At 44.6% G+C, this 27,832-nt stretch overlaps 1 protein-coding gene and 1 long non-coding RNA gene across 3 annotated transcripts in view; one reads left to right on the plus strand and one right to left on the minus strand.

Annotated features, from left to right (window-relative positions):
* Positions 1-27,832, plus strand: part of LOC135313788 (uncharacterized) — a 272,793-nt gene that overhangs the window by 138,663 nt on the left and 106,298 nt on the right. The gene's annotated exons all lie outside the window — the stretch shown is intronic.
* On the minus strand, positions 103-27,402 carry LRRN1 (leucine rich repeat neuronal 1). Of its 2 annotated transcripts, XR_010373282.1 has the most exons (3): positions 27,158-27,402; positions 4,180-11,216; positions 103-3,802 (listed from the first exon to the last, which is right to left on the minus strand). XR_010373282.1 is itself a non-coding variant. In XM_064453428.1 (2 exons), exon 2 carries the CDS (start codon positions 10,982-10,984, stop codon positions 8,834-8,836), a length of 2,151 nt encoding a protein of 716 aa, XP_064309498.1. In that variant the 5' UTR covers positions 10,985-11,216; positions 27,158-27,402; the 3' UTR covers positions 103-8,833. The 2 variants fall into 2 exon arrangements, 1 of the variants encoding a protein (XP_064309498.1); XM_064453428.1 differs by having other exon boundaries at positions 103-11,216.

Here is a 27,832-nt window from a genome sequence, read left to right on the forward strand (position 1 = left end):
AATCATGACACAATCTCCTGGAACGCAGTACTGTAGTTTCCTACAAAACCTGGCAGAAGCTTGCTAAACTGATGATAGGAGTCAAACTAGTGAGACGATTTCTCAGTAATAAATTTATTAATGCCTTTTTCTACAAAGCCATGTCAAAACAACCACGTTTCTGTTTCAGCAAGAGAGAAGCAATAAAATCAGTGCTGATCATCGGTGTGTACATAGTCCATTCTGGGGAGATAGAAACAGGTAAGGCAGAGGGGAGGTGGAGGTGTGCCCCCACTTGCTTTGTGTTTTTCCTGCCAGTGACTACATGGAGGAGGATATCCGTGTTGCCACTTCCGTACATTTTTTTAGTTTCTGCTTATTTCCACCAGAACGGATCCTTGCCTACACACGCAGAGATATCCTCATAAATCCTAAAGGGCTTCATAAAGTAGTTACAACCCAACGTGTTACATGTGTGTTATCAATCGTTACTATTGTGGTTGTCAATGATGCATGTGAATGAATGTGGTTATCAAAATCAATTACATCTGTGTGTCACAAATGCCGATGATGTACCAAGGTGTTGCTGTAGATGCTGTTTTGGTTTAGGACCAGCTTCTTGAACAGAAGTGCTCCCCTTAGCAAACCTACTGGGAATAGCTAGAGTATCCTTCTAGCAATTGAGGCAGATTTCTCGAGACGTTTTCTTCCTAGAGATCAGGAGCATCTTGTTAGTCCGTTTATGGCCTGTTAAATGTTGTGTCCACATTTTGTGAACTTAATCTTCAGCTTACTCCCAGACTTGCAGGCTTATCGCTTGTGGTGCAGGAGCTGCATCCTTCTGGCTAGCTCATCACCAGGGTAAGGTGGGCAGTATTCCCCTCCCACCCTCATTTAAGCAAGAGAAATACTTCTGTTGCTATGGATCATCCTAGAAAGCGTCTAGCTTACAGGAGGGAGGATGGAGAAGTGGAAAATGAGAATGGTGGTCTGGGAAGACTTGGGCGGAAAGCGACAGGCTGGGTCAGGAGACTGGACCTGGCTGCTGGGTGTGGTGGGCTGTGACTTGGAGTGTTAGGAGAGAAGGAGAGGCTCAGAAAGGGCAGGAGTGGACTGTGGCCAGGGTGGGAGAGTACATAAAAGTGGTCCCTAAAGCATACTTGTGAAGTCTAGAAACCCCCATTGCTGTGTGTTGCTGGTTTTCTGTCATTTTTGTCTGTGAAACCTCCTGACCCCATCTCTCTTCAGTGCTTGGCTGGTGTTAGCGGGTACTGCATCAGCCTTCATCCGCGCGTGGGTGTCTCAGTTCTGCTGTGGTTCCTGTCAGGACTGAGACAGACGGGAAGTCCGCTTTGCAACTCTTTATAAGCCGTTGTGTGTGTATTATATAGAAACCACGTAGTACACAGAAATCAAAGAAAAAAGGCAAAGTATTAAATTATCAAAGTTGCACTGGAAGAAAGCGCTAGTGGCAGGCTGTGCGAGCGTCACCCCTCCCGTTTGCTCAGGCACGCGTCCTGTGTGCGATCATCCCGTTACAGCATTGCATCACAACTTTTTCACACGGGTCAACTTGGCCTTTATTTATGAGCAATATGAATTATATCCACCTCATCAGTTACATAGAGGTGTCACGGCAGCTGTGTTTGAACGTAAAATACTATGGGAAACTCAGGGCCCAGAGAAATGAAATTAGGCACCCAAACGTCTTGGCCTTAATCTACTTACATAGTTCTCCTTTTCCTGCAATTGAAGCTGAATTCAGTTGCGTGTTTGTAGAGTGTTTTAATAGTGTACACTGAAGAGCACCAGCCCCCTGAGGGAGGTTTTGCTGCAAATGAGGCACTGGAGAGCTCTGCGGAGCGGCAAGGAGAGAACAAAATATCCAGCAGTTGACTCCTGAAGTGAACTGGAGCTCCCCAGCGTGGGGATGGAGCGCCTGTCCTCTGGAAAATGTCAGCTAAGGACTGTGCCGGCGTGTGGATGCAGCAGGTACATCCAGGTTTGTTGAAGGCCAAGGGGATGCCACACCAAGGACACAGGTGACCAGAGCCACCCCGCCACTCGCTGTCGTGTCGTATGCGGAGCGAGATGCCGTGCGGCCGTTGCTGTTAGCAGCGTGGCTGCATCCAGCCCCGTTCACTGGGGACTGTCTGGCTCTATTAGTCCGCTCCTGATCTAATTCAGAGGAAATTGGGTAATTCTTCTGTTTTGGTGATACGACAACAAAGGCGAAGGCTGAGGATGTTGATGTTGCTCTGCTAGGAGCAAGGGCTGTTTCCTCCCCTGGGAATGCTCAGAGTTAAGGCACCGCTTGGCACAACTGCTTCATTTTAAGCCACTGTGATTTTTAGCGGTTACCAGAGTATTTGGCATCTGGGCACGGCACGGGTCTCTAAGAGCCAACCCAACAAAAGCTCCTGTACCTTTTGACAGAAATAGGTGACAATGTGTTTATTTTTTAGCAAAAGGGTGCTACTGGTTATGAACCGTGACTTCTAGAGGTGCATGGCAGGCAGCCTCAATATGTAACCGTGTGAATGATGTGTCGACATTTAAACCTCAAACGCATGGAGCGGGGTTTTTTCTTCCTAGTCTCGCTGAGAGCATTCATTCCAGGCTGCAGCAGCTGGCTGTATCTTCTCTATTCTCTGGGTGTGCTTTCATTTGCAGTGAAAGACAAACATGTAACTGAGTATAGTATGTAGAATCCTTTTTTAAAAATTATTATTAATATAGAGAACTCTTCAAATGGAATATGAAGGATAAAAGGGTAATTTCATACCTGAAACTAAAAAAAATTAGTTATGAACACCTTCTCTTGTTCATGTTTTAGAGCAATGGGTTTGCAAATGACCTACATTATTAGGTTGCACGTAGTCCTTAGACACTGCAGTCTGGGGTTGTTCACATGAAATCTTGTTCAAAGCTCCAAGTAGCCACTACTCCAGTGATCTTTCTCCTGCATTCCCTACCCTGAGCTTTTCTGATACATTAATTCTTGATTGGAATCAAGTCCAGCAGAATAGGCTGCAGTAGGAAAAGCTACTGTTTACAGATTCTGCCAAGAACTTTCACTCCAGTTGTGAGCAGAAACCTGGAACTGCAGTTTTTAAAGAGGCAGACCTTATTTAGATCACTGCAAATCAGTTACTCCACTGAGGATGACAGGATTTAAATCCCATGCCCCCCACCCCCATAACTGAGATCAAAATCATGGTTTCAAGTGATTTTTGAAAAAAATCCCTATGATGAAATTCCACAGATGTTTCATAGCTGCCCAGAGTTTAAGGAAAGTTAATACTTCCAGATGCACTCAAGAAAAATCTAATTTACCTGATTTTCCATCTAACATACCACTGCAGATAATGAGATGTAAGCTCTTAAGTCATGTAGTTGTTTTTGAAAATTGTACTTAATGATCAGTTCCAGCTTTTCCAAAGTATTTATTTTCATGTATTTCAAAATCTGTTACGAGTCTTTTATTATGATTCAGCATTCCTTTGGTCTACTTGACATAAATATACAATAGTACAAATTTTATGGTAAATCTCCTGTAGCTTACTAGGAAGAAAAATTAAGTCTTTTGTTGCTTTCATACCGGTAGAAAACATAACAGAGGGTCAGAATGTGCTCACGGATGAGGGCGGATAGAGAACTGGAGCAGGGAGACGTGGGAAGACATTTAGGGCTTGGCTAAGTGGAAGCGTACGATCTGTGCATTAGCGGCAGGGTAGCACCGAGCCGCTGCCTGCCGGATTCGCATCCTTGATCTGACTCTTACTGACAGTCAACAGCAATTGAGGTCTCAAAATGGAAACGGCTGAAAGAAAAACAGGGTGAGAATTAGGTGAAGGGAGAGGGGTTGGCGGAGAAAACAGGTAACTGCAAAGTTAAATACAAATCAAAACTCCTTTAGTGTAATCTCTTGAGACCTTGTGATGACCAAGGCTGTAAAGGAGTTGCCCTTGAACGGCAGAAGGCTGTGGGGCAGGATGAGACCCCAGAAAGACTGACTACACAGAGCAAACGTACGAGAGAGTGGGTGGATACGAGTTCTCAAATGTAAAAAATTGCAATAGCTGAAAGAGCAGAAAAGGAAGAGATTAACAGGTTGATGGTTCAGGGGAAACACAAAACATTCACTTCTGTCTGACGCTGCAAAGAAACGTTATCTAGGGGGCTCGGTAGTGGTGGTACCTTTTTTTGCAGGGATACAGTGCCGGTATTTTAACAAGGGCTATGTGTAACAGCATTTGATGTGTCCAGCTCAGGCACTCTGGGTTTTCCTGAAGAAAGAAGTTCGATGGTAGCACGTTCACCTTGCCCTTCAGCCTGGGGGTTCCCGTAGCTGTGGGTGCTGGGGCTGCAGCACTCGTGCTGTAATCACGGTGAGCGTGAGAAGGCAAATTCCAGTTGCAGCAGAAATTTATGGCGTTGATTTCGGTGGTGGGTCGTGGAACGGGATCACAGTGTAACAAACAGCTACGCCCAGCGTGTTGGGGCGATGGTGAAACAGCTCTGTCCGGCACCAGTCCCATAGGCCTGTGTGCTTTTCCGCCACGACTCGCCTGCTGTCCACGTGTCCATCACGATGCTTTGCAGGGTGGTGAGATGATGCCCCAAGTGAATCGTCCTGTTCCCATACAGGGTGCATCAGCTGTGGTGGAGATATTGCAGAAGCAGCCCCCAGCTGTTTATGCCACTTAATTTCAGGAATTCCACTGCAGTGGCTTGTCCTCAGTCCTGTTTTCAAGGTTGCCAGCACAGAGCAGAAGAGTTGCCTAATTCGAACTCAGAAAGATGCTCCTTTTATCATTTACGTCCCAGCGTGTCGGGGCACTAGGGCAAGTTTATGCGCTTCTCGCTGGATCTCAGATTTGCTGACCTATTTCCAGTTTTAACCCATTTATGAAAGCAGTGGTCCAAACTGTTGGCCTTTCCTCTTCGTGACCTTCTAATAACTAACTGAGTACGTATTCATGAGGCGGGGCTGGAGGGCAGATCGTAGCCCTGTGAAAGCATCGGTCTATTTGTGCACTTCATTCCAAGACCACGTCCGGGATGAGTCTTGGCTCGTAGGTTGGGTGAAAATATCCCCTCTCAATCCAATAGGATATTACGATGTAGGTGAGGAAATGAAAAGTGGATTTAGCTGGAATACTGCATACCACACTTGAGTGAGCTATTTACTCTTCAGGGGACTGAATTATTTTATTATTGGGCAACCAAGTGGAAGTAACACTGCAGAAGTTTAGTTGGGTATGAAATATGTACTCTTACACAGCATTTCTAAACTGTTAGCCAAATGACAGATAACAATGGTTTTTTCCCCATACTGTTTTTAAAGTGGCCAGGCTTAATCTCTGATTCTGAGCAAACTGGGGATGTTTTTCTGTTTGCAGCGAACAGTAGATGCAAATACATTTTGAAGGCAATTAGGCAGAGTATTTTTATTTTTGCTCACAATAACTGCGAGCACAAAATTGCTAGCACGAGGTTGAAGGTTATTTACTAAGATTATATGCCACATGTGATTAATCTCTTCCCCACTTTTTTTATTAGCAAAATTTTAAATTTCCGGGGGATCTGTACAGAATTCTAAGGGGTCAAATTACAAGGCTGAAAATGCTTATCAGTATTTGTGTGTGGAGAATATACTGCATTAACTAGGTGCTTCTTGCTGCTCAGCTGCTCTCAGGTAACCTGTATCTCTCTCCTGGAGTCCCAGGAACATCAGCTACCCTGAAATACTGCAGGTCAGCACATCCGGAGAAGTGTATGGCTGTCTTGAGGCCATTTTCTCCTGCTGTTCTTCAACAGCATTGCTCTAAAAAGATAACAAATGACATAAAACTGCCAAATAGGTCTGCAGGGAACAAAAGGCCCGTTATTTCCCCAGTGGAAAGGAACATGTTAAACATCGCTTTACTTCCCGTGCCCCCCCCAGCTGCTGTTGGCAACTGCTGATCAAACTGGTGAGCGCAGCTCCGTGGCCACGTGTCCCTGCTGCCTTCCTTTCTGCCCGTCGCTGGTTTCTGAAACTGCCCGAACTGCAGAAGATAGCCAGGTGAGAGCAAATCCGGCCACACACACACAGAGAGCGAAGTTCTCGGTGTGATCTGCCTCCACCAGCAGGGACCAGCAGGTCGATAGGCGCGTGTTCAGAAGGCAAGCAGATCTCAAAGTTGCATGTAATCGAGGATGGGAGGTGGGGACGGGGAGGAGGAAGAGCATGATCGCCGTTTTGGGGGGCAGCCCCATGCTTAGGTTAGCTTACAGTGACTGAGGAACCAACACCTTGGCCCCCAAGTGCCGTGTTCTTCCACAGGTTCCCTAGGAGGCTCGGGTGGAGCACCGCGGGCTTTGGGTGACCTTGGTTACTATTTACGGTATAGCCGTTGAGGTGCTGGAAGCTAAGACGACGATGGAGGAAGGGGCTTGCTCTGCACTGTCTGATGTGTGTTCAGTTAATTATCTTCTAAAGAGAATTTTATGATGTCATGCAAGTTGGAAGCCATAATTTCGCTGTCAAGGTTGTCCTTACTGTGTCCTTTTCTCTGGAGAAAGTAGAGTGAATCTTCACTGTGAAAAAGATCTGTTTTAATTCATCATGCCTGCTATAATAATAGAGGCAGTTTTAAGGTTAGAATAGTGTATAGACAAGATGATAATTATTGCTCTGAAGCTCTTCTGGAGAAGAAGGCAAGAGGAAATTTTCCATTAACATTAGAAACAAATACAGGAGCAGGTGACGAATAGATGTTTCCACCATGCCACTTCTCCATGATCAAAAGCCACTCACATAATCCCAACATCTGTCACATGATTAAAAATGTATGAGATCTCATGAACATACAAAAGATTGTGTATAGCAGCATAAGTACTTGATTTAAATGCATAATTAATAGCTTCACTCAGCTTTACGTTGAAATGCAAGATCAACAAGGCATGTATCCAAGAGACATCCTGAAGTTTTTGCACCAAAGCAGCTTATTCGTGAAACTACGCTGATAACTTTTTCATTTTAGACAGCTGGCTGAAGTTTGAAAAGAAGTTTGAAGCTATTTGTAACTTTTGGGAGGGGTCTTTGATATATTTGAGAAGCTAGTGAGTTAAAAAACTTCAAGCAACCTCAAAACCCAGGCACATCCATTATTTTAACAATGATCTTTTACTTACCAAGAACGTATTTGGTATGTAAAAACACGTAAAAAGTTGCACACTGGTAGTGGTCATAAAGTGTAGAAAATTCTGTGCTTGCTGATTAGGTATCGATTATCACTGTAACCACGTACTTCACCAGAAACCCACCCTGCTTGTGACTCGTGTGCAGTCCCTGCGGAGAACATCCATGGATTCAGAAAAGACAACGTACAAAGCTTCTGTAGGTTCAACTGCAAATTATGCGTTTATATTATACCCAGTGCACACAGAGAAACATCATTGCTTTCTGAATTTTTGCACTTCTAACATAGTAATTCAGTAAAATACTTAAGAGTACTGGTTAATTTTAAGCCTGTAAAAAATACAGTTCAGTACTGGACCCGAACGTATTACTGTCTTGTTAGTTTTAGCTATCTTAATTTCTGCTTTTGAAGGAACATTCATCCAATTCACCTTCTTTTTTTTTTTTAAGTATATGCCAGGATTCAACTGTTTCATTTCAGTTTGGTAGCACTGAGTTGCCTTTTTTTTTGTCCTAACTGATCACAATGACAGCTAAATGTCAGCTTCATTTGTATCTTAGCTCAACATATAAACAGAAAAGTATAGAAAAAGGAAGATGTTCTGTTACACACTCGGTGAATTGTTTTTGCTGTGTACCTTATGCCAAACAGTTTTGATTCTGCATGTGACTCACAGTCCAAAAGCCGTACCCATACATTTTTCTGATTAAATTATTTTCAATATTTTGCATCTAGTGCAGAGGAAACACTATTAAAATAAATGCACTGAAAAAAATTGGAACTTTGTTGAAACATAATTCCATCGAGGAAAAAAAACACAGCATTTTTATATAACATTTTGGATATATTTTATGTCAAAACATGATCACCAGTCAAACTAGTGACATCTAAACCCAATACATTATTGTGACTTCTAAAATAAAAAATCAGAACAAAACTAAATCACCACGTGTTGGTGATTTAAACACAACAAAACTCTAGTATTCTTCAAAAGTGTCTACTAAATATAAGAATATAAGAATAAGAGAACAATTAACATTTAGTCTGTTACATTAAAAAATTGGATGTACATATTTCTATTGCCTGTTAGCTTTACCTAAGCCTTCTCAACTACTACAAAAATAAAAAGAAAAAAGAAAACTCATTGTTCCAAGTCAAAAACATTCAAATCAGTTGATACAACATTACAGTACAGTCAACTACCGTCATTCAAGGTCTCCTTTTCTCAGTGTACGAGTCCTTAGACCAGCGTTACAAACCTAGTTCAATGCAGTTTCAAAACTGTATGTTAGCTTTGCGAGATACTGTACTCTACGGATGGCTTCAGAAGAACGGGGTCGTGCTACTGTTGAATCACAGGCTAACCCCAGCCTCTCATTAATTGTTTTCAGCACTGTAGTTAGAACAGCATTAAGTTTAGCACAATAACTAAAAAAAAAGAAGGAAATAAAAAAAGAAGGTATTGGAAGCTAGGTGAAGCTGCCATTTGTGTCAAACAATTGCGATACGCTATACTAAAAAATTCTGAAATATCCACCTGTCCTCACCGCTCTGCCACAAACTAGCAAAGTCAAAAATACAAAAGTCTTCAACTTCTCATTTTTGCAGAATAAAGCAAAAAAGTCTTTGTGCTCCTTACTACCAGAAGCAAAATATCCTCTGAGTTACCACATGTAATAGCTTCTGGATGTGTCGACTTGGGTTGGCTTGGTCTCCGCAGAACCGTCCTTGTCTTTTTCACTGTCACCTTCCCAGAGATTAATAAGTGGAGGGTAGAGCTCATTCAGTGGGATCGACGAGGTCTTTTGCATATATTTTTTCAATGAGTGGTGGTAGTTTTTTCTCTTAAATCTTTTTGCAATATAAACAGAAATGGAGGCGAGGCTAATGACAGCAAACATGGATCCCATTACTGCTGCGAGGGCAGTGCTGGTTTCTTGGTCTGAAATATCTAGCGCAAAAGCGGCATTTTTTGTTGTAACATTAACACAGGACTTCTGTGTTTGCTGATGGATATTTGACACCGTTAGACACACTTCATAATCTGTAGACGGTTGTAAATGCGTGAGGTTATATTCATGTACGTCAACCGGGACCCGAGCAGTGTACGTAATGTGGGGGTTGTCGATCTTCATAGTGGCCGATGACCATTTTAAATTGGAAGTCATGACGTTGGAATTAACTTTCCAAGAAACTAAGATTGAATGCGATTCGGCTTGCTTAACGTAGATTTTCAGAACCTGGGTACCATCCAAAAGCGTTCCGTTCACCCGGATGGTAGCAACCCTCGTGTCAGCCCCTTCTATGTTCTGAGCAACGCAGGTGTACCTCCCGGAGTCTTCAACCTGGATGTTAGAGATTTCCAAGGTGCCTTCGCTACTCAGCTTGTACTTGTCAGAGAGACTTTCTACAGTTACTTTATTGCCCAGAGGAGTGACCCAGTAAATTTCTGGCTCAGGTTCTGCCATGGCCCGACAATCTAAAAACACTGTCATGCCGATGTCCAAGTTCAAGTGATTTGGAAAGGTCTCATGAGAGATCATTGGAAGACATTGTTCGTTTGAATCCTGTATCAACACCTCCTTCACCTGCTGCCCTCTGTATTCTGGAGGCATAGCGCAGAACATGGACAGAGGTTCCATGAAACGGATGTTGGTTTTGTTTGAGTTGATCCAGTGAATGACGCAGTCGCACCTGAGCGGGTTACTGTGGATACTGATCTCCCGCAGGTTTGGAAGGGATTCCACCGTCTTTTGGTAGACTGCATTCAAGGCATTGTTGTTCAGCATCAAGCTCTCCAGGGCAGGAACGTTGCGAAATGCCAAACGGTGTATGTAAGACAGCTTTGGATTGTTGGTGGCTTCAAGCTTTGTAAGTTCAGGCAGGTTGTCCAGCGCATACCTATCAACAGAGACGAGTTCTCCCATATTATTGATCCCAAGCTCTTTCAATCTGAGCATGTTTTTAAAATCACCTTCTTGAATTTTATGAATCGGATTTTTGTTGAGATCCAGGAATTTTAGATTTGGAACTTTCTCAAGTGCAAGCTGAGGAACTTTTACCAATTTGTTGTCATAGAAGGAAAGACTTTCAAGGCTGTCCAAGCCTACCAGGGCATTGCCAGGAATGTCCGTGAGATACATACCTGCCAAAACTAGACTCCTTAAATTTGAGAGTGGCTTGAAATTCATATCTAGTATTCCAATCACTGGATTTTCTCCAATCATGAGAATCTCTAAGTTAGGAGTGGAATCAAACCAACGGCTGTCAATAACCTTTAATTTGTTGGAGTTGAGATGTAATCTCAAAAGATTCTTCAGGCCAGAGAATGCATTTGCAGAAATGCTGCTGATCTGGTTGTGATTTATATATAGCTCCTGAAGATTGCAAAGGTCTTGCAAGCAGTAGTCAGTCATCTCTGTTATCTGGTTTTCCTCCAGGTGCAAAGTAGTAAGTTGAGTGAGATTTGAGAGGCCCACGTCTTTGATACTTGTGAAGTTGTTTTGTGAAAAATCCAATTCTGTTAAATTAAACAGCTGTTGGAGTTCATCTGTGGTCTTTGCAATGTTGTTGCTTTGTAACAGAAGGACTTGAGTGTCACTGGAAAGATTGCTGGGGATTTTTGTTAATCGAAGGTCATTGCAGTCAACTGTTGTGGCTTCCCTGTATGTTGACTGTGGCGTAAACCATGGCCTGATTTCGCATACACAAAGCTGTGGACATTCGTTACTCTGTATGGAAGACTCCGTTAATGAATTCATTAACAATTCTAGCACCAAATGGCAAACAGTTAAAACAACTCTAACCTTCGCCATGCCGGCCAGCTAGTGAGTTCAGCTCCCCGGCCCCTTAAAATAACAACAGATTGAGAGGGTAATTTGTTATCAGGCAGAAAACGTAAAGCTTAAAGTTTAAGGTGAAAGGCTTGGACATCCAGAAGGTGAAAGATGATTTTCTGAGTTTAGAGAGGACAAGAAATGATCTGAAGACTCTCAGCTGACCCCCTGTGTTCCAGAATCTTCTGCAAATCAGTGCCTGGAGATGTTCCTGAAAACAGATTAGGGTATATGTTATGCTCATCTCATATACAGTTCATATATTACTTTATTTCTTCATCCTTTCAAGAAAAATATCTGAAAACAATCATTATTTTAACATTCATCTCTCTTACGAAAATCCTGATGGGGTATAATTAAGTTACATAGGGTTTGGAACATGAGAAAACCTTCTGAGAGTTCCCACGTGAGTGACTAACAATGTATGCAATCATCGGAAAGTAGAACTTTCGGATAACTTTCAGTTTTACTCTGCAATATATTGTCCGAACGGCTTGAGAAACGCTAAAGGTCGAGGATATGCTTGCGAGTGCAGCTAGGACTCAAAGTAGCGTTCAGAGCATAATCCCGACGGGAGCCAGCGTGCCAGAGCTGTCCCCGAGGTTCGTATTTCAGGTGCGTGGAATTAAGGCTCAGGAAGATGTTGGTTTATAAGTTTCAAGCTAAATGCATACGAACTTTACCAAAATTCGTCCGAGTTAATCACATCGGTTCCAGATAACAGCTTAGATTTAATCCCACTAAGCACCAAACAATAACAGTAAATTTGATTAAATGAATGTACTGTCCTTATTTTTGGCTGTTTGTAATGCACTGTGCATCCTACGAGAATTGTTTACCACAATACCAAATTACTGTGTAAATTTCTATTTTTTTAGCCTGAAGTTATTCACGCAAGCGTACGTTTAAATTAACCCAACAGTGTCCAGTGCACCTCAGAAAATCTGTTGCGTTGTGGGCCTTTGGATACATATTCAAGGACGATCTAAGCTCTCAGTAAAATCTTTCTCATTCTCACTTCATTGAAAAAGTCAGCTCTGGGAAACAGTTTGCTGTCTGCAAACCAGTTACTGCTGTTGTAAAAAGCAGGGCTTTGAATTCAATACAAAGCATACGGGCAGGGCACGTGGCAAATCCGAGTAAGGATTTAAAGAGCAGACCTCTTGAAATTCAGGGTGACGCCGTAAATCTCATGCTTTAATGGTTGCAGTTGAGGCTTCTCAAACAAAAGTTTTGTCTTTTTATGTAACTAAAACAATCAGGCTGTGCTGTGTCTGAGACATAGGAGTGCAGGACAACGCTAAAATGTCACAGCAGAAAGGAAGTAGCATCTTTTTCAGTAAGAACGTAGTGGAGCCTCAACCTAGTCAAAGCCCACAAAAGATATTGATATATAAAATAATAAAACTAAATACAGCTTTTAAAAATAGTTTTAAAATAGTAACCTAGATAACGGTGACAGGAATGCCATTTATACAGGGCTTTTACTTCAAAATCTGCTCAGCATATTAGACAATGAACTGACAATATTTTATTTCAGATGATGAGATCATGCTCTATGTAGAGCACACCAAATAGCATTTTTATTTTGGCATGCTGTTATTTGTTCTGTGGTTGTATTTTGGAGGAAGGGAAACGGGAATGTTCGCTAGAAAGCATTTAACCCTGTTGAGTTAGATTTTTCTCTCTGGTAGCCGAGACTTGACTCAGAGCTGAGCAGATCGTGCTGGAGGGGGAAAAGCCAGATGTGGAACAAACATTCTTCCTCAGCTTTAAACGGGTGGAAGAAATGAGTAAGGCATTAACTGCGTTAACAAAAGTATATCCTAAGGGCACCATAATAGTAATAATAAGGAATATATTAACATAGGGTGGTGAGGAGACTGGCGTAAACTGAGTTATACTGACTTTCATGGATGCTTCTCTCAGTAACAATCCATTTGTAGCTGACCCAGACTAGACAGTTCTAGGAATACTGATGACGTCCGAAGCTTAAGTGGTTTGATTCCAGGTTTTTTAAAATTATAGCATTTGCCAGTTTACAATGCAGGGGGTGATTTTATTTGGTAACAGTTTTAGACAGGCACTGGAGGTGCTTTTTGCTGCCGTTACCCGTGGGCTGCTCCCTTGCGTGGGGAGATGCCTCTGGTCCAGCGTAGCAGCCTCGGCTGGGCGAGGCACAGAGGGGAGCGGCACGAGCGGGGGCAACGGCCTGCACCAAACCAGGCGCCGCTGCACGAGGCAACATTGCTGCAAACATTCATGCCTTCAGAGTCTCTCCCGTAACTGTTCCCTAAGTACGTGAAGAGAGGGAAGTCCATGCATTATAAAGCTGTGGGCCCTAATGGTATTTTAGTAGTGATTTAGCTCTGATGTAGTTATACAAATCATGTAATACTTTAAAAATGAAACTGCCTGAGAAAGACTTCAGAGCTTCTTTTAAAGTATGTCGGATCACATCTAGATTTTGAAAAAAAATTCTAATTTGATCCTTCTTTTGTTGAATATTTATATCCTCTGACTTGCACATTACATTTATTGTTCATCCTTGGTAAGAAGGCATTTCAAGTTTTATTGAACAGAGTTCTGGGTTTATGATCGCTGTAGACATACGATTTTACAAGTTACTAGTGACACTTCCTCTTCTCCAGCTATTTTCTACTGCAAATGGATTTAATTTTCTTTAACTGGAAAGCATTCTTTAGAAATGACCCGCACATTACCGGCTCCAGTCTCCCCCAGCCCAGGGCAGCTTGGATGAAGCTATAAATGAAAATCCAGTGTAATCAAAAAGTAAATTCCGATCGGCTCCACAAGCCCCAGTCCATTTTAGTGCTGTGCTTATGTGAATGGCAGCCCAGAGGCCACAGCATGAGGGAAAAGCCAAGTCATGGACTTCTGCTTTAAAAGCTGCTGCTTATGCTATAAAATGCCATCCGTTGCGCTGATAAAAAGTAAAGAGGCAGCCGTTACCAGGGGAAAAGTGCACTGCAGTTTTTATATAACTAAATAGCAATGGCTGCTTTTGTTCTGCCATTTATATCCATACAGGATCTGCTGGACCATCTCAGCTGTCATGTTTGTAAGAAGAAGGTGCCAGCTCTCTGAGCGGTCACCGACAGCTGTCCCTTTGCCCCTGGGTGTCTCAGCTTTCCAGTCTTCGCAGTGTGGGCAGGACTGGTCCCAGACACCGCTGTGAACATTTAGTCTCCAAAGGAATAAAATAACACAATGTGTTTTGCTGGAAGACTCTGTTTCTCAAATGTTAGACTCTTTGGTTCTGAAGTCCTAGCTAGAATTACAATCATGTCTCTCCAAATAAAAGTAAGACCAGATAGGTATTTAAGAAATCTTTCTTACAGTGGAGGACAACCAGGTTTTGAAAACAAGCTCTGTGACAGCATGCGGTTCCAAACAGCCACCAATGAATAATCACCAAGCCCATGTAGATAAACCGGGTCTGGCTCCTGGGAAAGTTCCCAACTCTCACTGGAGTCACTGGGACTGAATTGAGACGAATTTGAGCGTTAGCGTGTGCCCCTTTCCTACTAGACTTCTCGGCATTTTGCCAGCGAGATCCTTTTAGTATTAATTTGTTCTTTATTTTTTTCATATAAAACACACACAGTGTGTCCCTAGCAGTCAAAGACAAGTCAGGGGATAGGTTCAGAAGATTTTGGCTTTTGAAGGCCAGGGAATGTTTCTTACGGAAACACCAGATCCAGAGCAGGGGTAGAGCAGTGGCTCCAGGCTTTTTGGATTAAGGGAGAATCTTAGTCCTCAAAAACTCCCTTAGGACAGAGTCATATCACAAAATCTTGGGTTTTTTCTGAAAATGGTATTTAATATGGGTCATATGATTGATGGCACTTCTTTTAGTTCTGTGCTAAAAACTTCTTTTAAAAATATTGGGTGCAGAAAGTTCCCCTAAATAGTAAAGGGGTGTTATGCCTTTCTTTCGGGAGATACTGAGCTTGTAAAGGATAGCTTTTAGCATTCTCTGCCTTCCCCCTCATTTATTAAATTCATATTTTCTAGTGTACTAAACCACTGCAATGGTCATAACAGCTGTTAACTGGATAGCCACAGAAATAATGGTTAACTTTATGGGGGAGATATGGAGGGAAATATTTTACTAGGGGCTAAATAAATGCATTTTGCTGAGCACCTCTCAGTACCCAGTGCATGAAGAAACCCCATTTCTGTCCGCCAGCGCAGCCACGGCGGCTGCCTGGGATGTTAGCTTGTCATCTTTCTTGTGGGCAGAAAACGTGAGCATCACCCCTGTGTCTCCCATCGTGGAAATGCAGCGGAGAGGGTTTGTGTAGGGCTTCCCTTTCCGGCTAGGTTGAAAAAACTGCTCAACGGTCAGAATTTGTTTGGCCCAAGAAATCGTACAGGGGGAGTATTTGGTTACGGAGCAGAAGATCCTTCATTTCAGCATTCCTGCGGGGTCAGAGAGGTGGGTGCTGGCAGCTGTAGCCTTGCTGATGGCTGTTGGAGTTTGTCTGGTTGTTCAGGGGATCTGAAGAGAAAGTACATTTAAGTCCACAATGCAGTTAAGAGGAGACTATGAAGGGATAATCGTGAAATAAACCGTTCATAAAAAGTGTTCATAGTTGCTAATTAGAAAAAACAGATGTTAAACATATTTTCTTGGTAATAGGAAGAGGAAGTGTTGTCACTTCCATTAACTGTACTAATGGTCACTATCAAAAATTGCTGAAGAAAGAAACAATATAGTTTTGCACATGGATATTTGAGTGTCTGTTATGAAACAGCAATACTACCACAGAAAATCTTCTCTCTCTCCACAGTGAAGTGGTTCATTCTTGCAAAATATCTTTTATATTTCAAGTAGCATCAGCGCAGATTTTGGTTGGCAGCCATATACGTGCCTAGGTAAAAGGCTGAGGGATCAGATACGTGAAGAAAATTACCTCGGGCGACGACAAGCAATTTATTTTGCACTTGCTGTGAGCCAGAAGCACATACCGATCCACAGTTCCTACCCATCTCTCCACAGAAACATTTTCATGTATTGAGCCTAAGTAATGTAGCTAGTCTTTCGGAAAATTGTCTGTTGCGCTAATGTTCTGCTAATGACTTGTTTCCCCATCATCATCGGTTGTGAAACTACTGCCATTTAAACACCCTCCGTCATCAGTCGGTTTGGGAAAACTTGTCCTGGGCTGCTGCACCCTGGAGTCAGGTGGGTCATTGGGAGAATATCCATGAGACAGCCCAGCGCCGACGCCGAGGGATCCGGAGCGCTCCGCAGTGACCCAGTATGAGCGCCAAGGCGTAAGAACTGATGAGGCTTCGGCTAGAGCACGGTGATCAAGAAAACCAAATTCAGACTTGGATCGATACAAAGTGTTACTCCATAGTTGGGGAAAGGAAGAGCCTGTTTAGACAGGGAACACTGAGCGGTTGGCTTGGTTGATCTGGCAAAGACTTAGCTAGAAGCAACACTGGAGATGAACTGGCCCATAATGAGCTCAGCTTGAGTTCATTACAGTCGGGTTAAGACAGCTTGACAAGTTTAAGGAAAGGGTTTCGTGTGTATGTTGGAGGTAAAAAGTGACTTGCCTTGCTTTGAGCTTCAGGAGGGCCTTTGTGGTTCTAGATCTGCCTGTTTTCTATAGAGAAAAACAGCTGTTGGTGACATACCGCAGGTGACCAATAACCTTTGTAGGGCTCTCGGGGAGAGAGAGGCATTTAAGTACTGGCACGTGAATATGTATATGCACCCACTAAATCACACAAGTAAGCACAACCCAAGACCTGATCTAAAATGTTGTGTTACTAAACTCAGGGCTTACTCCAGTCAAGAACATCAGTGACCTTGTACATCCTAGAGAAAGAGGCTGGACTTGGACTTTGAGTTTAATAACCAGGATAACCTACAGAATGGGCTCCTTTCCCAGGAATCAAATTTACAAGTGCAATTCTGTCTGTTTAGAAAAATACTGAGGAATCATGCCGGGTAGTAAGCCTTTTATATTGAGGTTTTTAACGTCTCCGATGTCATCAGGAAATAAGCTATTTACAAGCCTGAATTGTGTAAAATATGGAAAAGTCAAGCTGAAAATTATGTGAGTCAGTTGAAAGAGCATACCAAAATCTGAAACTGGGAGCTTGTTATTAAAAGCAAAGACAAAAACAAGGGCCTATGGGACATGTAATAATGGTATAAAGCTACAAAACACACCCTTGGGAATTTATCATATTTAAGGTTTGGAGGTTTTTTTCCCCTGCATATAATGCCTCCTCTTTCTTCTTGTCTGTACACACATTCCATCAAAATACAGACAGTGTTTAATTTTAGGGAAAGCTCTGGTGAAAGGGCAATTTTCTGTATTTCAAGACAACCTGAGCATGCTTTCTCTGTGTTCATTTGAAAAATACTAGTCTTATCTCCACAGAAGAAATGCAAAGAACATCCTATTCATAATGCCTGCACTGCAGAAACAGCATATTAGATCTTTAAAATTTGTAATTTACTGGGGTTTATTCTTAAGACTTGCATCTGATACGACGTTTTTCATGAAAAGGGGCTAGATACCACGCAGAGCACAGCTCCTGTATATTGATGGGCCACGAAATCAACCACAGAATTGCAAGCCAGCTTCTGTCATCTGTTTGAAAATCTCTTACAAATTACCATTAACAAGTCACGTTAGAAACATCAGGAATAATAAGTGATTTCCAAACAGTGGGTTGTCAAATTGTAGTCTGGTTTTTTCTTTCCTAAAGAAAAAAAAACAAACCATAAAGCCATTTAAAAGCCTTGAAAACCTGAAAGGCAAGATACGTTTTCACAGTAGTAATATTTTTACATTTGAAACCCAACTAATTGTTCTTACTGTATTTATTTTCATAAAATAGATTAATCTTGGGACAATGTGGGCTATTCTTGTATTGCCCATGGCTATAGTTTTCATGTCCAGCTACACAGGGTCTGCTCCTGTTCAATATGAAGGCAGTAGAAAAGCTTTTATTTCATTCAATGAAGAAGAATCATGTCCGTGACTATTATTATCCTAATTCCACATAATTACCAGATAGAACTATTTGACTAGATCAGCTTCCCTGACAGCCAACGAAATAGCTTCCACTTTCGTGAGACCTTCCTCACAGCTCTTCCCTCCTGCACTGGAATGCAGGACACCTACCTGCAGTTGAGGAGGACAAGGAGGACAAGCCGCTGGGGAAATTCTTTCATTCCCACCTGTACATGCTGTAACGCATTCATAGCCGTCTGTATACTTTAAATGCAAGGGAGAATTTAAGCCTAATTGGGTTTGGCTTGTACAGTGTCTAAAACTTACGGAGCATAACTGATTTTGGAAGACCTGTTCCAACTATTTTTCCATTTAGTGTATCTGCTGGCTGAAGAATGAAAGAGGACCAAGATTAGACAATATCTGCTTTGTCTTCTAATCACATTTAAAGAAGAGGAACAGAAATCAGTCTTAGCGTACTTGTATCTCAGAACCACACGGAAGGATCTGAACATCCTGTTACCCATCGGGGCACCTATCCCACCCCACGAGGATTTCATACTGGAGCAACTCAGATAATCTCTGCTTCTTACTATCTATCAAAATGAGTACAGTTCAAATAAAAAATATTTTTTAAAAAAGAGAAATAGCTCTAAAGGAAGAACAAGGGCATTAAGAGATCAGGTTGGATTTTGGAGTAGAATTTCCTTTTTGGTTTCTGACTACTCTGAGAGCCAAGGCAGCTTGGCTAGTGGAAGTGAAATGTTAATAATAATGAAATAAGGAGCGCGTAGGAAATATTTTTAACCATGAGAAATATGGATGCCAGGACTCCACAGGATCTTCACAAAGCAACAGAAAATCCTCTTCCTCTTTTTTTTGCTGACTGGCTTTCTGGCAGTGTGATTATTTTGCTTCCTACGCAGTTCTAGATCAAACTCCAGTTTTATGAGTCATTCAGGATCCCCCACAGTTGGGAAAGACCCCGGCGTGTAAGTAGTTGTTACTACCATAAAGGATGCCAAAAAATCCTGGGCTAGAAATGGTAGCCAATAAATGCAAACTGAAATGAGTCAGTATCTCAGTGGGTATTTATAAAGTTAAGATAATAGTGCTGGCTGTAGGAAATGCATAAGACGTGTTATTAAAAAATTATACATACACATGTGTGCGTATGTATAGGTAACACGCCAGCCATCTATAGCTTCTATTGTTTATCTTCAAGCAAGACAAAAGAGTTCTTTTTCTGGTCCTTGTTACACTCTACTTTGATCATTCCATTTCCTGTGGCTGTACTAGGTTTTTAGCTTTCAATTATTAGCGATTAAGTATTCAACTGTATTTTACTGTTGGCCTGCATCTATATCTACGCAGTTTATACAGGTAGTGTGCTTGCACAGGCTTCAGAATAAAATAGACTTTTTTTTTTTTTTCTAGGAGGCGTAAGCTTGCAAGATCAAATTCTCTATTTCTGGGCTATATTTACATATAAATGTTAATAAAACCATATATTGAATTGACTGATATGGAGACACCTTACTGCTCTCTCAAGACTGTGAACGTGCCAATAACAAAGGAAATAGATTTACCGTGGGAGGTGCTGAAATCGAATCTAAAGACTGTTAGCACCAGGACAAAGATTTGGAACTCAACCAAGTCGAGATGGGATAGAAGTAATTCCATTAAGTGGCCACAGATTTGGTTTTGGTACTGCTCTGAACGAAGGCTTTACTCTGATCCAAGAAAAAAGTTACTTTCTCTCCAGGTAGGCGGCTGCCTTACACGACCCTCCCCTACCCCTTTTCACAAGCCTTTCCACACTTTTGAATGAGCTTCTGCGTGAAGTTTTTTCATTTTTCTGAAGAACTCCTCCTTCCAGTCACAACTGATAACCCAACATACCGTTACGCTGCACTGAGAAAACACACGGTTTACGGAGTATATGTTTTCCTTCATCATTTCGTTCCAAAATGGTTTAAGTAGTGTCGCTCGGAACATAGCGCAGGTTATCTGCCATGCCTTCAGGAAGGGAAAGCTCATTCAACAGAGAACGGCGAACATGTTAACAGCCTATATTTAGCTATTTATCTCCAGTATCACCTAAATTTTGAGACTAACTTCGTCTCATGCCCAGAACAGATCACAGTCTTGCTTTGAGATTCATTGGTTGAGTTCATGAGATGAAGGGGGGGCAGAGGGGAGCAGAGAGAGAGAGAACATCATATTTAACTTATTTGTATGTTTAAGAATAGACCTGTAAGTTGTTCCTTTAGCTTTAGTCCTCAGTCTTGTCATGGCAAGGTCAGCAGTTTTTCCACAGATGGGTTTATTTCGTAAGTGACTGCAAACTGTAGAGGTACTAAAATTGCTGCCTATTGCAGAAAACATGGGAGAAGTTATTTCTCTAAAAAATTTTAAGTTATTGATGCTTTATAGATGAAGTCTTTACCTAATTAAGGTGACTCATTCAGGCATGGTAACGTTTAATTTGTATATACTAGACTTTTTTCACGTAAAGGGGGCAGAAAGGTAAAGGAAAACATATTTGCCAATGAATTTGTGAAGACCACTTATCTGGTTTTACTCGGTGCCTTATACTACGATTAAACCATTTTAAAGACATGTTTTCAAGCAGCTCTTTAAAAACTCTTTGCAACCGGTTCACTTAACTGGTTGTTCATCTACGTGTAAAGTTATTTTTGCAATGCGTTTACAAGTCATTGCAATGCCTGTTAGGGGTGGTGGACCTCCGTAATTATCAATATTGACTCTGTTTCTGTTAGAGGGATGGATCATTTGTAATTTAAAAATTTAGCCAGGCCAACCAGTAGCTGATCTGTGTCCTAGTCGTTATATGTAGCATGTTAGCAAGGTATGCATTTACTAGGTATTTTTGGACTTGCTTAATTAAATAAACCATATAATGCATGAAATAACAGAAAAAGTAGGATTTATTGTATCAATGATAAACACTTTCAAATTACAAAAAGACAACCCAAATTTTATATTTTGGGGAAAAAAAAGCTATTCTACCAAGTTTTGGACAAGCTCAATAATTCTCTCCAAATAACTTTAATGTGTTTCTTAGAGGTTACTTAGCCTGATTCTTCACCGCCTTGCTGACCCAACCCTGAAAGCTACAGAAAACCTGGGCTTTTGGTCCAAGAGGACCGAGCCTTTTGGGCCATACGCAAACACGGGAGATTTGAGCGCCCGGGGCGCTGAGCTGGCACCGGGGTGCACGTCCTGGGAGCGCAGGCGCCCTCCGCAGCGCTCGTCCTGCTGCTGCCGTCGGGGCGTAGCGAGGAGTTTCGCGTGAACCCCACTCCCGCGTAAAGACAAACTCCGAAGATTTCAGGTCAGCGAGAAAAATGCAGTTACAGTGGCGGTACAAAAGTAGTTACAAATCAAATAAAATTAGGCACCGGGAGTATACGATATATCATACTCCAGTATGGAGGAGAAACCCAGGGAACATTTCCCATGGACTGAAACAGCCCCATGTCTTCTGCAAACCATTAATGTTATAGTTAAAACCTGCCTCTGATGAAATAAGGACTAGTGACCTCTGGTGAGATAGTGCCGTGAAAGGGACAAAGATGGCAGTCAGAGCTCCGTGGGTTCGCTGCATCGTCAGTGGAGGAGTTCCTCCCGTTTTGGAAGGTATGTATTGCACACAGGGGAATCCAGTTTTGGTCTCAGCCTTAACCTTGTAACATCTTCGGTATTCAATGTGCGTATATGAAACCAGAACTTGGTATTTTTGGGAGATAATATTCAATACACGCACAAGGAGCGTCAAGCGGACATACCAGACACATTCTTGCAGAATGTCCCCTCTGTCCCAGTGTCAGCTATGCCATTTTTCCATCCTGCCCTTGACTTTCAGACCTTGCCTACAAAAGCAACTCATTTGAGGTAAAGCAAATGACTCCCAGCTGACCACGCTGGTCTCAGAAGTGGGACATGCCCGGCCAGACCGGGGGCCCTTTAGGGACCTCCCCACTGGTGGTCCCCAGGGAAATGGGGCTGCACGGTCCAGCTGGGATGGGGCAGCGAAGGCTCCCACCCCCAGCAGTGGTGAAACAAGCTGGTGGGTAGATCCTGCACCGGTCCTGCTCCTGGAGCATCACGGCACGAAGAGCACCACCCACCCTGAGACCTGCCTGGGGTGTTGCTCCCATCCAACGCGAGAAGAGCCCTCTCTACACAAGCCACCTGCTCCACATCCACCCCCACCCCCTCCCCGGCCTCACTGGTGGGTACCGGTGAGGGGCTGCACCTCACTGAGGCTCGCCGAGCCCTGGGTGGGAGCAGCCGCACGGCTGAGCGTGGCCACCCCAGTCTTTGCTAACACTGGAGCAACCAGCGAGAGGAAAACCCTGCCAAGTACATTGAGGGGGGCTTGGCTTCAAAAAGCAGTTGGGACTCCTGCTCTAATCCAAGCTGACAGGTACATAAATTGCTGGAATCACCAGAGTTTGTTAAATTAAATACCTGGAAGTGAGGTGCTGACAAATCTCTAAAGTTCTAAATAAAACCCCAAAGTAATCTCTGCCTCCAGAGTTAAACGGACTGCTGCGGTTTGTGAAGTGGCCGGGGAAAATACTGTCCTGTGTTACCCGAGAGGACTAAAGGGCGGCACCTTAGGAGAGACTTATGGAGCGAGATCGCCGGATCCAATAAAATAAGGGAAAGAGCTGTTTCTCTCTGGCACTTTCATAACTTCTGTGCCTTCTCAGTACAGCACCCTGTGAAATATTTCAAGACCGTTACTTACAACTGCTTTGCCCTGTCGTTCTTCAAGTTAAAGGGAAAAGAAGAAAGCAATAGGTATCTACTCCATCTCAAATACTTGATCTTTAGAAACTGCTCCAGGTAAAAACCAGGCCCCATTCTTTTGATAATTCAGTCAGCTGGAAAATCAAGAAAATGCTGGCTTGTATCACCAAATTAAGATCTTACGAACTAGAAGCTGAAGTTATAAAAACATTTTGCAATAGAATTTAAGAGCAAAGACTAATTCTCTTCCCACTGATGCCAAAGACTTACGCTGCCTTCAACAGGAGGAGAATTAGGCCAATACAAAATAGGCCAATCCAGTATTTTCCTTCAGTGCCATGTGTAGAAAAGTGAAATGCAACATCTATAAATAGCAAAACAAAATTCAAATAAAGTTGCAGGGCTTTAAGCAGCAATGAATATGAGAACGTGGTTTAGAAGAACTTTAATCTGGGTACCTTTTAAACCTGTATGGAGGCATGTTCTGTCCCTGACCTTAGGAAGTCCATTAGTGGAGGACTTAATTACTCAGCTACAGGGAAAGAATGAAACTGGAAAAAATCACTGACTACCTCAAGCACATCCTCAGTGGACTGTTTCTTATCAAAGTAGTCCTTTGATTTCTCTCTGCAGAATTTAAGCACTCCGAGTCTTAGAGAAACACCATCATTTACGTGTTTTATGACATACCAACAAAATCAGTTTCTAAGCCAACTCCATGACTTTCGTTGCCCTTGCCCATCTCTCTTCCCGTAGCGGCTGCATCTTAGTTGTAGAGACAAAACTGACTATGGGAATATTTTTCAGTGCGTTTTCTTGGATTTCTGCAGCTGCTCCTGGGGGAGCAGCCGGCTCCTTCCCACCGCCCTGCTCCCCCAGGAGCCCAGCAGGCATCGCCAACCTGCCTAACGCAACCGGGAGAAAAACTACTTCAACTCCGAAGTCCTGTTTTGTGGACACCTCGCCATGCTGCAAGTTATTTTTAAGAAAGGTGTTTTTGTATTTGCCATATCGTTTAAGGTCTGACCCTGCCAATTACTTCGCTGCTCTCGACTGGAGCCTGGGATTTACGATTCCTGGGGGCATCGTGCATCTCCCATGATGGCATTTCCAACTGGGAGAAGATGCAAAAATCAGCTGTCGTGAGGCTGAAACGCAGGTTCCCTGTCAATTAGAATTATATAAACAGGAGGAGGAACGGATTTATGTGCTTCCAAAAACTTTACATAGATTTTCTTCACTTCTGTGTCTACAAAATGTCTGCCAGGAAAAAAATCTGGAGCTTGGCAGGATGAAGCCTCACACGTGTATTGTTCGTGTAACTATGGTAACCTACAAATGCCACCAGTGTTTCCATTTCATACACAAATGAGGGGACAGCTGTGGAGACCACATGTCTGCCAGTGGAATAATATATGTGAACTGGGATGGCTTGGTCACAAAATTACAACTCATTTATATTAATCAGGGCTTCAAAGAACAGTCACCTCCCTGGTTACAAAGTGCGCAGTAAAAGAAAGTGATTTTTCTTTCTGAAAATGTTTGGCTCTTCAATAAACATTTTTAGCATCTTACTACTTTGCTGGCTGAAAAAAAAAAAAACCTAAAATAAATGCTGTTAACAACCAGCTCTCTTCTATAAACATCACTTAACTTTTTTCTTCGGTTTTGTCTTTTTCCGATGCTTGATCCTAGTCTGAGGCTGACACAAAGCCCGACCTGGGACCAGGCGTGCTCCAAGGCATTCGCCTGGGAAAGCAGCAGTTCCAAAAGAGGCAGAAATGATGTGGCACAGAGCTCTAACCCATCTAGCACAGCGAAAAAGCCTTTTTTTACTCATTGATACCATGAACAGAAATGAAAGCTTCAAAAATATTCATACAAGAAAATAAAAAAATCAAAAATTATTGTTTACATTAACTTGGAGTTTATGTCAGCCCTAACAACAATACGAACAAAAAATACGCAGACTCAGTAATGCAAATAAATTATCTTTTCAGTAAATAGTAAACTGTGCAGGCTGCAGTACCAGTAATACTTGACTGGGGTTATGATTCATCCAAGGTACTTTAAGTGTCCCTACCAAAAAAAAACCCACAAGCAAGAGCTGGTGGCTGCCGCCTGCCTTGGCAGCGGCAGCCTGCTGACAGACGGATGCAGCAGGAATACAGCACGGCGATTAGCAAAAGTTTTCCCCGGCTTCTGCAGTGCCACACTACTGTATCGAAGTAAAACAAAAGGCTGCAGCATCACCTCCGCGTGGGCTGCCTCGCCGCCGCACCGCGTCCCAGCGGCCGTTAGCATTTCTTCAAACACCGAGGGGTGCTCGGCGTTTATTTATGGTCTGACGATGAAAGCTTTAACTAATGCTTATTTCAACGATGACTTTTCCTCCGCGGGTTGGAATCAGATGCACACCTGACTGGTTTTAAACCAGGGCTTCCTAGCCTCCTTCCTAGCCTACGCGGCTGCCTGAGCCCTGCTAAGTCAGGCTCAACAGAAGTTTCTTTTCGCAGCCTGAGTTTGGATGCGCTCGGCATCATTCACATCAATAAAGAAAGGTCTTTCACAGCTAACATTGAAGAGTTTTTAATCTTTTATAATCAGTACAACCTGATACAAAACCCTATTGCCTTTAATGATCAGTAGTGTTATTTATGCCTGGTCTAGGTAGACGGAAAATACTTTATAGTCATCATAGTAACTGGTCTATTAAAGTCCAGAATGCCTACTAGGATGTATCATTTTATGGGGACTACATAAAATTTTAACAACTTTTTAACTGTCAAGGTGAAAGTTAAACCTTAGCTCTTGCAAAGCTCGGGTTTCCCTCTTTTTGGGGCCACGGTATGGCACAGAGCCGCGGCACTGGGGCACAGGGAGGACGCCCGGGGCTGCACGCGTTTGCCCTGGCTGGGGGGGTAAGCCAGGTGGAAGAGCTGTAGGAAATCCTGGACTCTTAGCTACTTCATCACCTGGGGGGCTCCGGGCAGCGGTTTTTCCCTCTCTCAGCGTGCCTGTCTTTTAAGTTAATTTAAATTCCGACTCGCAAGACTCTGGTAGGACCCTCCGGACAGGAGCAGGGACCGACACAGTACGTGGCTTTGGTCATTTGAAGCATCTGTGAGATCACCGCGTGCACCTCCAAGTTACTCTCCATAAAATGTTTATATTCTTGCTCAGAAATACCAAGCTTGTTTTATAGGGATCCTTTGAGGCTGTAAGGAAGAGGCTTTGAGGTTCACCAACTAGTTTTTATTGAAGGGATTCATTACTTGGGAACTACCACGCAGCTCCAGGACAAAGGGACGAGCATCCCGTGCGTGACCTCTCCCCTTTGGACAGCGTTATTTTCTACTCCGGCTTTGATTCCGTTACTTTTCCTTCCTTCGCCCAGCGGGAAAAAACGCACCGAACCAGCACTAAGTAACTTTCGGGGAAGGATGGAAAACCACCGGCCACCATCTGCTGCGTCCCTCCCTCCCGGCGGCGCACAGCCCCCGGCCCAGCGGGCGCTCGGAGGGGCTTTGCGGGCCGGGGGCGAGCCCCGCCGCTCGGTGACCCCCGGCACCGGGGGGAGAGGGGGCAAAGCGAAGCGGGGCCGGCCCCGCTGCCCCAAAAGCGCCCCAGCAAGGCCAGCTCCCGGGGCGGGGGGACCCCCCTCCTCCCTCCCTCCCTCCCTCCCCGCAGGGCCCCCCCCCCGCGCCGCCGGCCGCGGTCCCACAGGTGGGCACGGCCGCTCCGCCCCGCCGGGAGCGGCCCCGGGCCCGAGGAGGGCGGCGGAGCCCCCGGGCAGCCCCGCTCACACTGCGCCTTTATGCCGTTTTCTGAAGGGCTATTGTTACACTGGAGACTCCTTGTCTTTTCCCATTCCTCCGTGTGAATGGATGAGGCGAGACATCTGCCGGGGCGCGCTCCCATTCGCATGCAAATCGGAGGTGGGGGAGGCCGGCAGCCCTGCCGCACCGCCGGCCCCGCGCCCCGCCGGGCTCCCCCCGCCGCAGGTACGGCGAGCCGGGCCCCGCCGCCGGCACAAAGCCGCGCTCGGCGCCGAGCCTAAACCCGGGGCAAAGCGGAGCTCCCGGAGGTTGCGGTGGAAACACGGAGGGCGGTGATGCAGCCCCCCCCCCCACACCCCCGCCCGCAGGTGCGAGGCCGCCCCCGACCCCGGGGCGCTCCCGGTGCCGCCGCCCGCACGGGAGACCCGCCGGAGCCCTCCCGGCAGCGGCTTGCGGGAGTGTGTGTGGGGGGGGTGCCGGTTCCCCCGGGGACCGCTACCGCAAACTTTCCTCCCGGTGCGGGCCGGACCCCCGGAGATCCCCGCCCCCCCCGCTCCCCGCAGCCCCCCCGGCTCGGCACTTACCGGCGGTCGGGGGTCTCAGCCGGCGCACCGCCGGTGCTGCCCGCAGCGGCGGCGGCTGCGCGGGGGGCGGCACATCCGCTGCTGCTGCCGGGTTTCCACCGCGCCGAGCCGCGGGAGGGAGGGAAGGAGGGAGGGAAGGACGGACGGACCGAGGGATGGATCCCGTCCTCCTCTGGGAAAGGGGGGAACGGCTCCGGTCCCCGCCGCCCGCTCTGTGCCACCGCCGGCGCGCACCTGGGTAGGCGCCGCCGGTCAGCTGATGGGCTGCGTTCCCATTGGCCGCACCATCGGCGCGGGGCGGGGCGTGGGAGGGGCTTGGGAGGGCGGGGCGGGGGCGGTGACCCGCCCCCGCCCCGCCCTCCCAAGCCCCTCCCACGCCCCGCCCCACGGAAGGGCGGAGCAGGTGGGGTGGTGGCTTTGCGGCCCCCTGTGTTGCTAATGACGTCATCGTTAGGTTTCAGAGTGAACAGCTAAGGCAGAGCGTGGGCCCACGGGGAGGGGGGGGATGCTGCCAGGTAAATTTCCACCCACCGCTCGAATCCCATTGTTCATCCTTTTTTTAACGGACTTCCTGAAAAGCAGCGCAAAGGACCGAGGCGGAACGCCAAAGCGCTGCGCGTCGGAGCGGCCTCCCAGGTTTCAAACATTCGCTTTCCAGCCCTCTGCAGAGAGGCA

Source organism: Phalacrocorax carbo, chromosome 6 (genome assembly GCF_963921805.1).
Source record: "Phalacrocorax carbo chromosome 6, bPhaCar2.1, whole genome shotgun sequence".
NCBI lineage: Eukaryota > Metazoa > Chordata > Aves > Suliformes > Phalacrocoracidae > Phalacrocorax > Phalacrocorax carbo.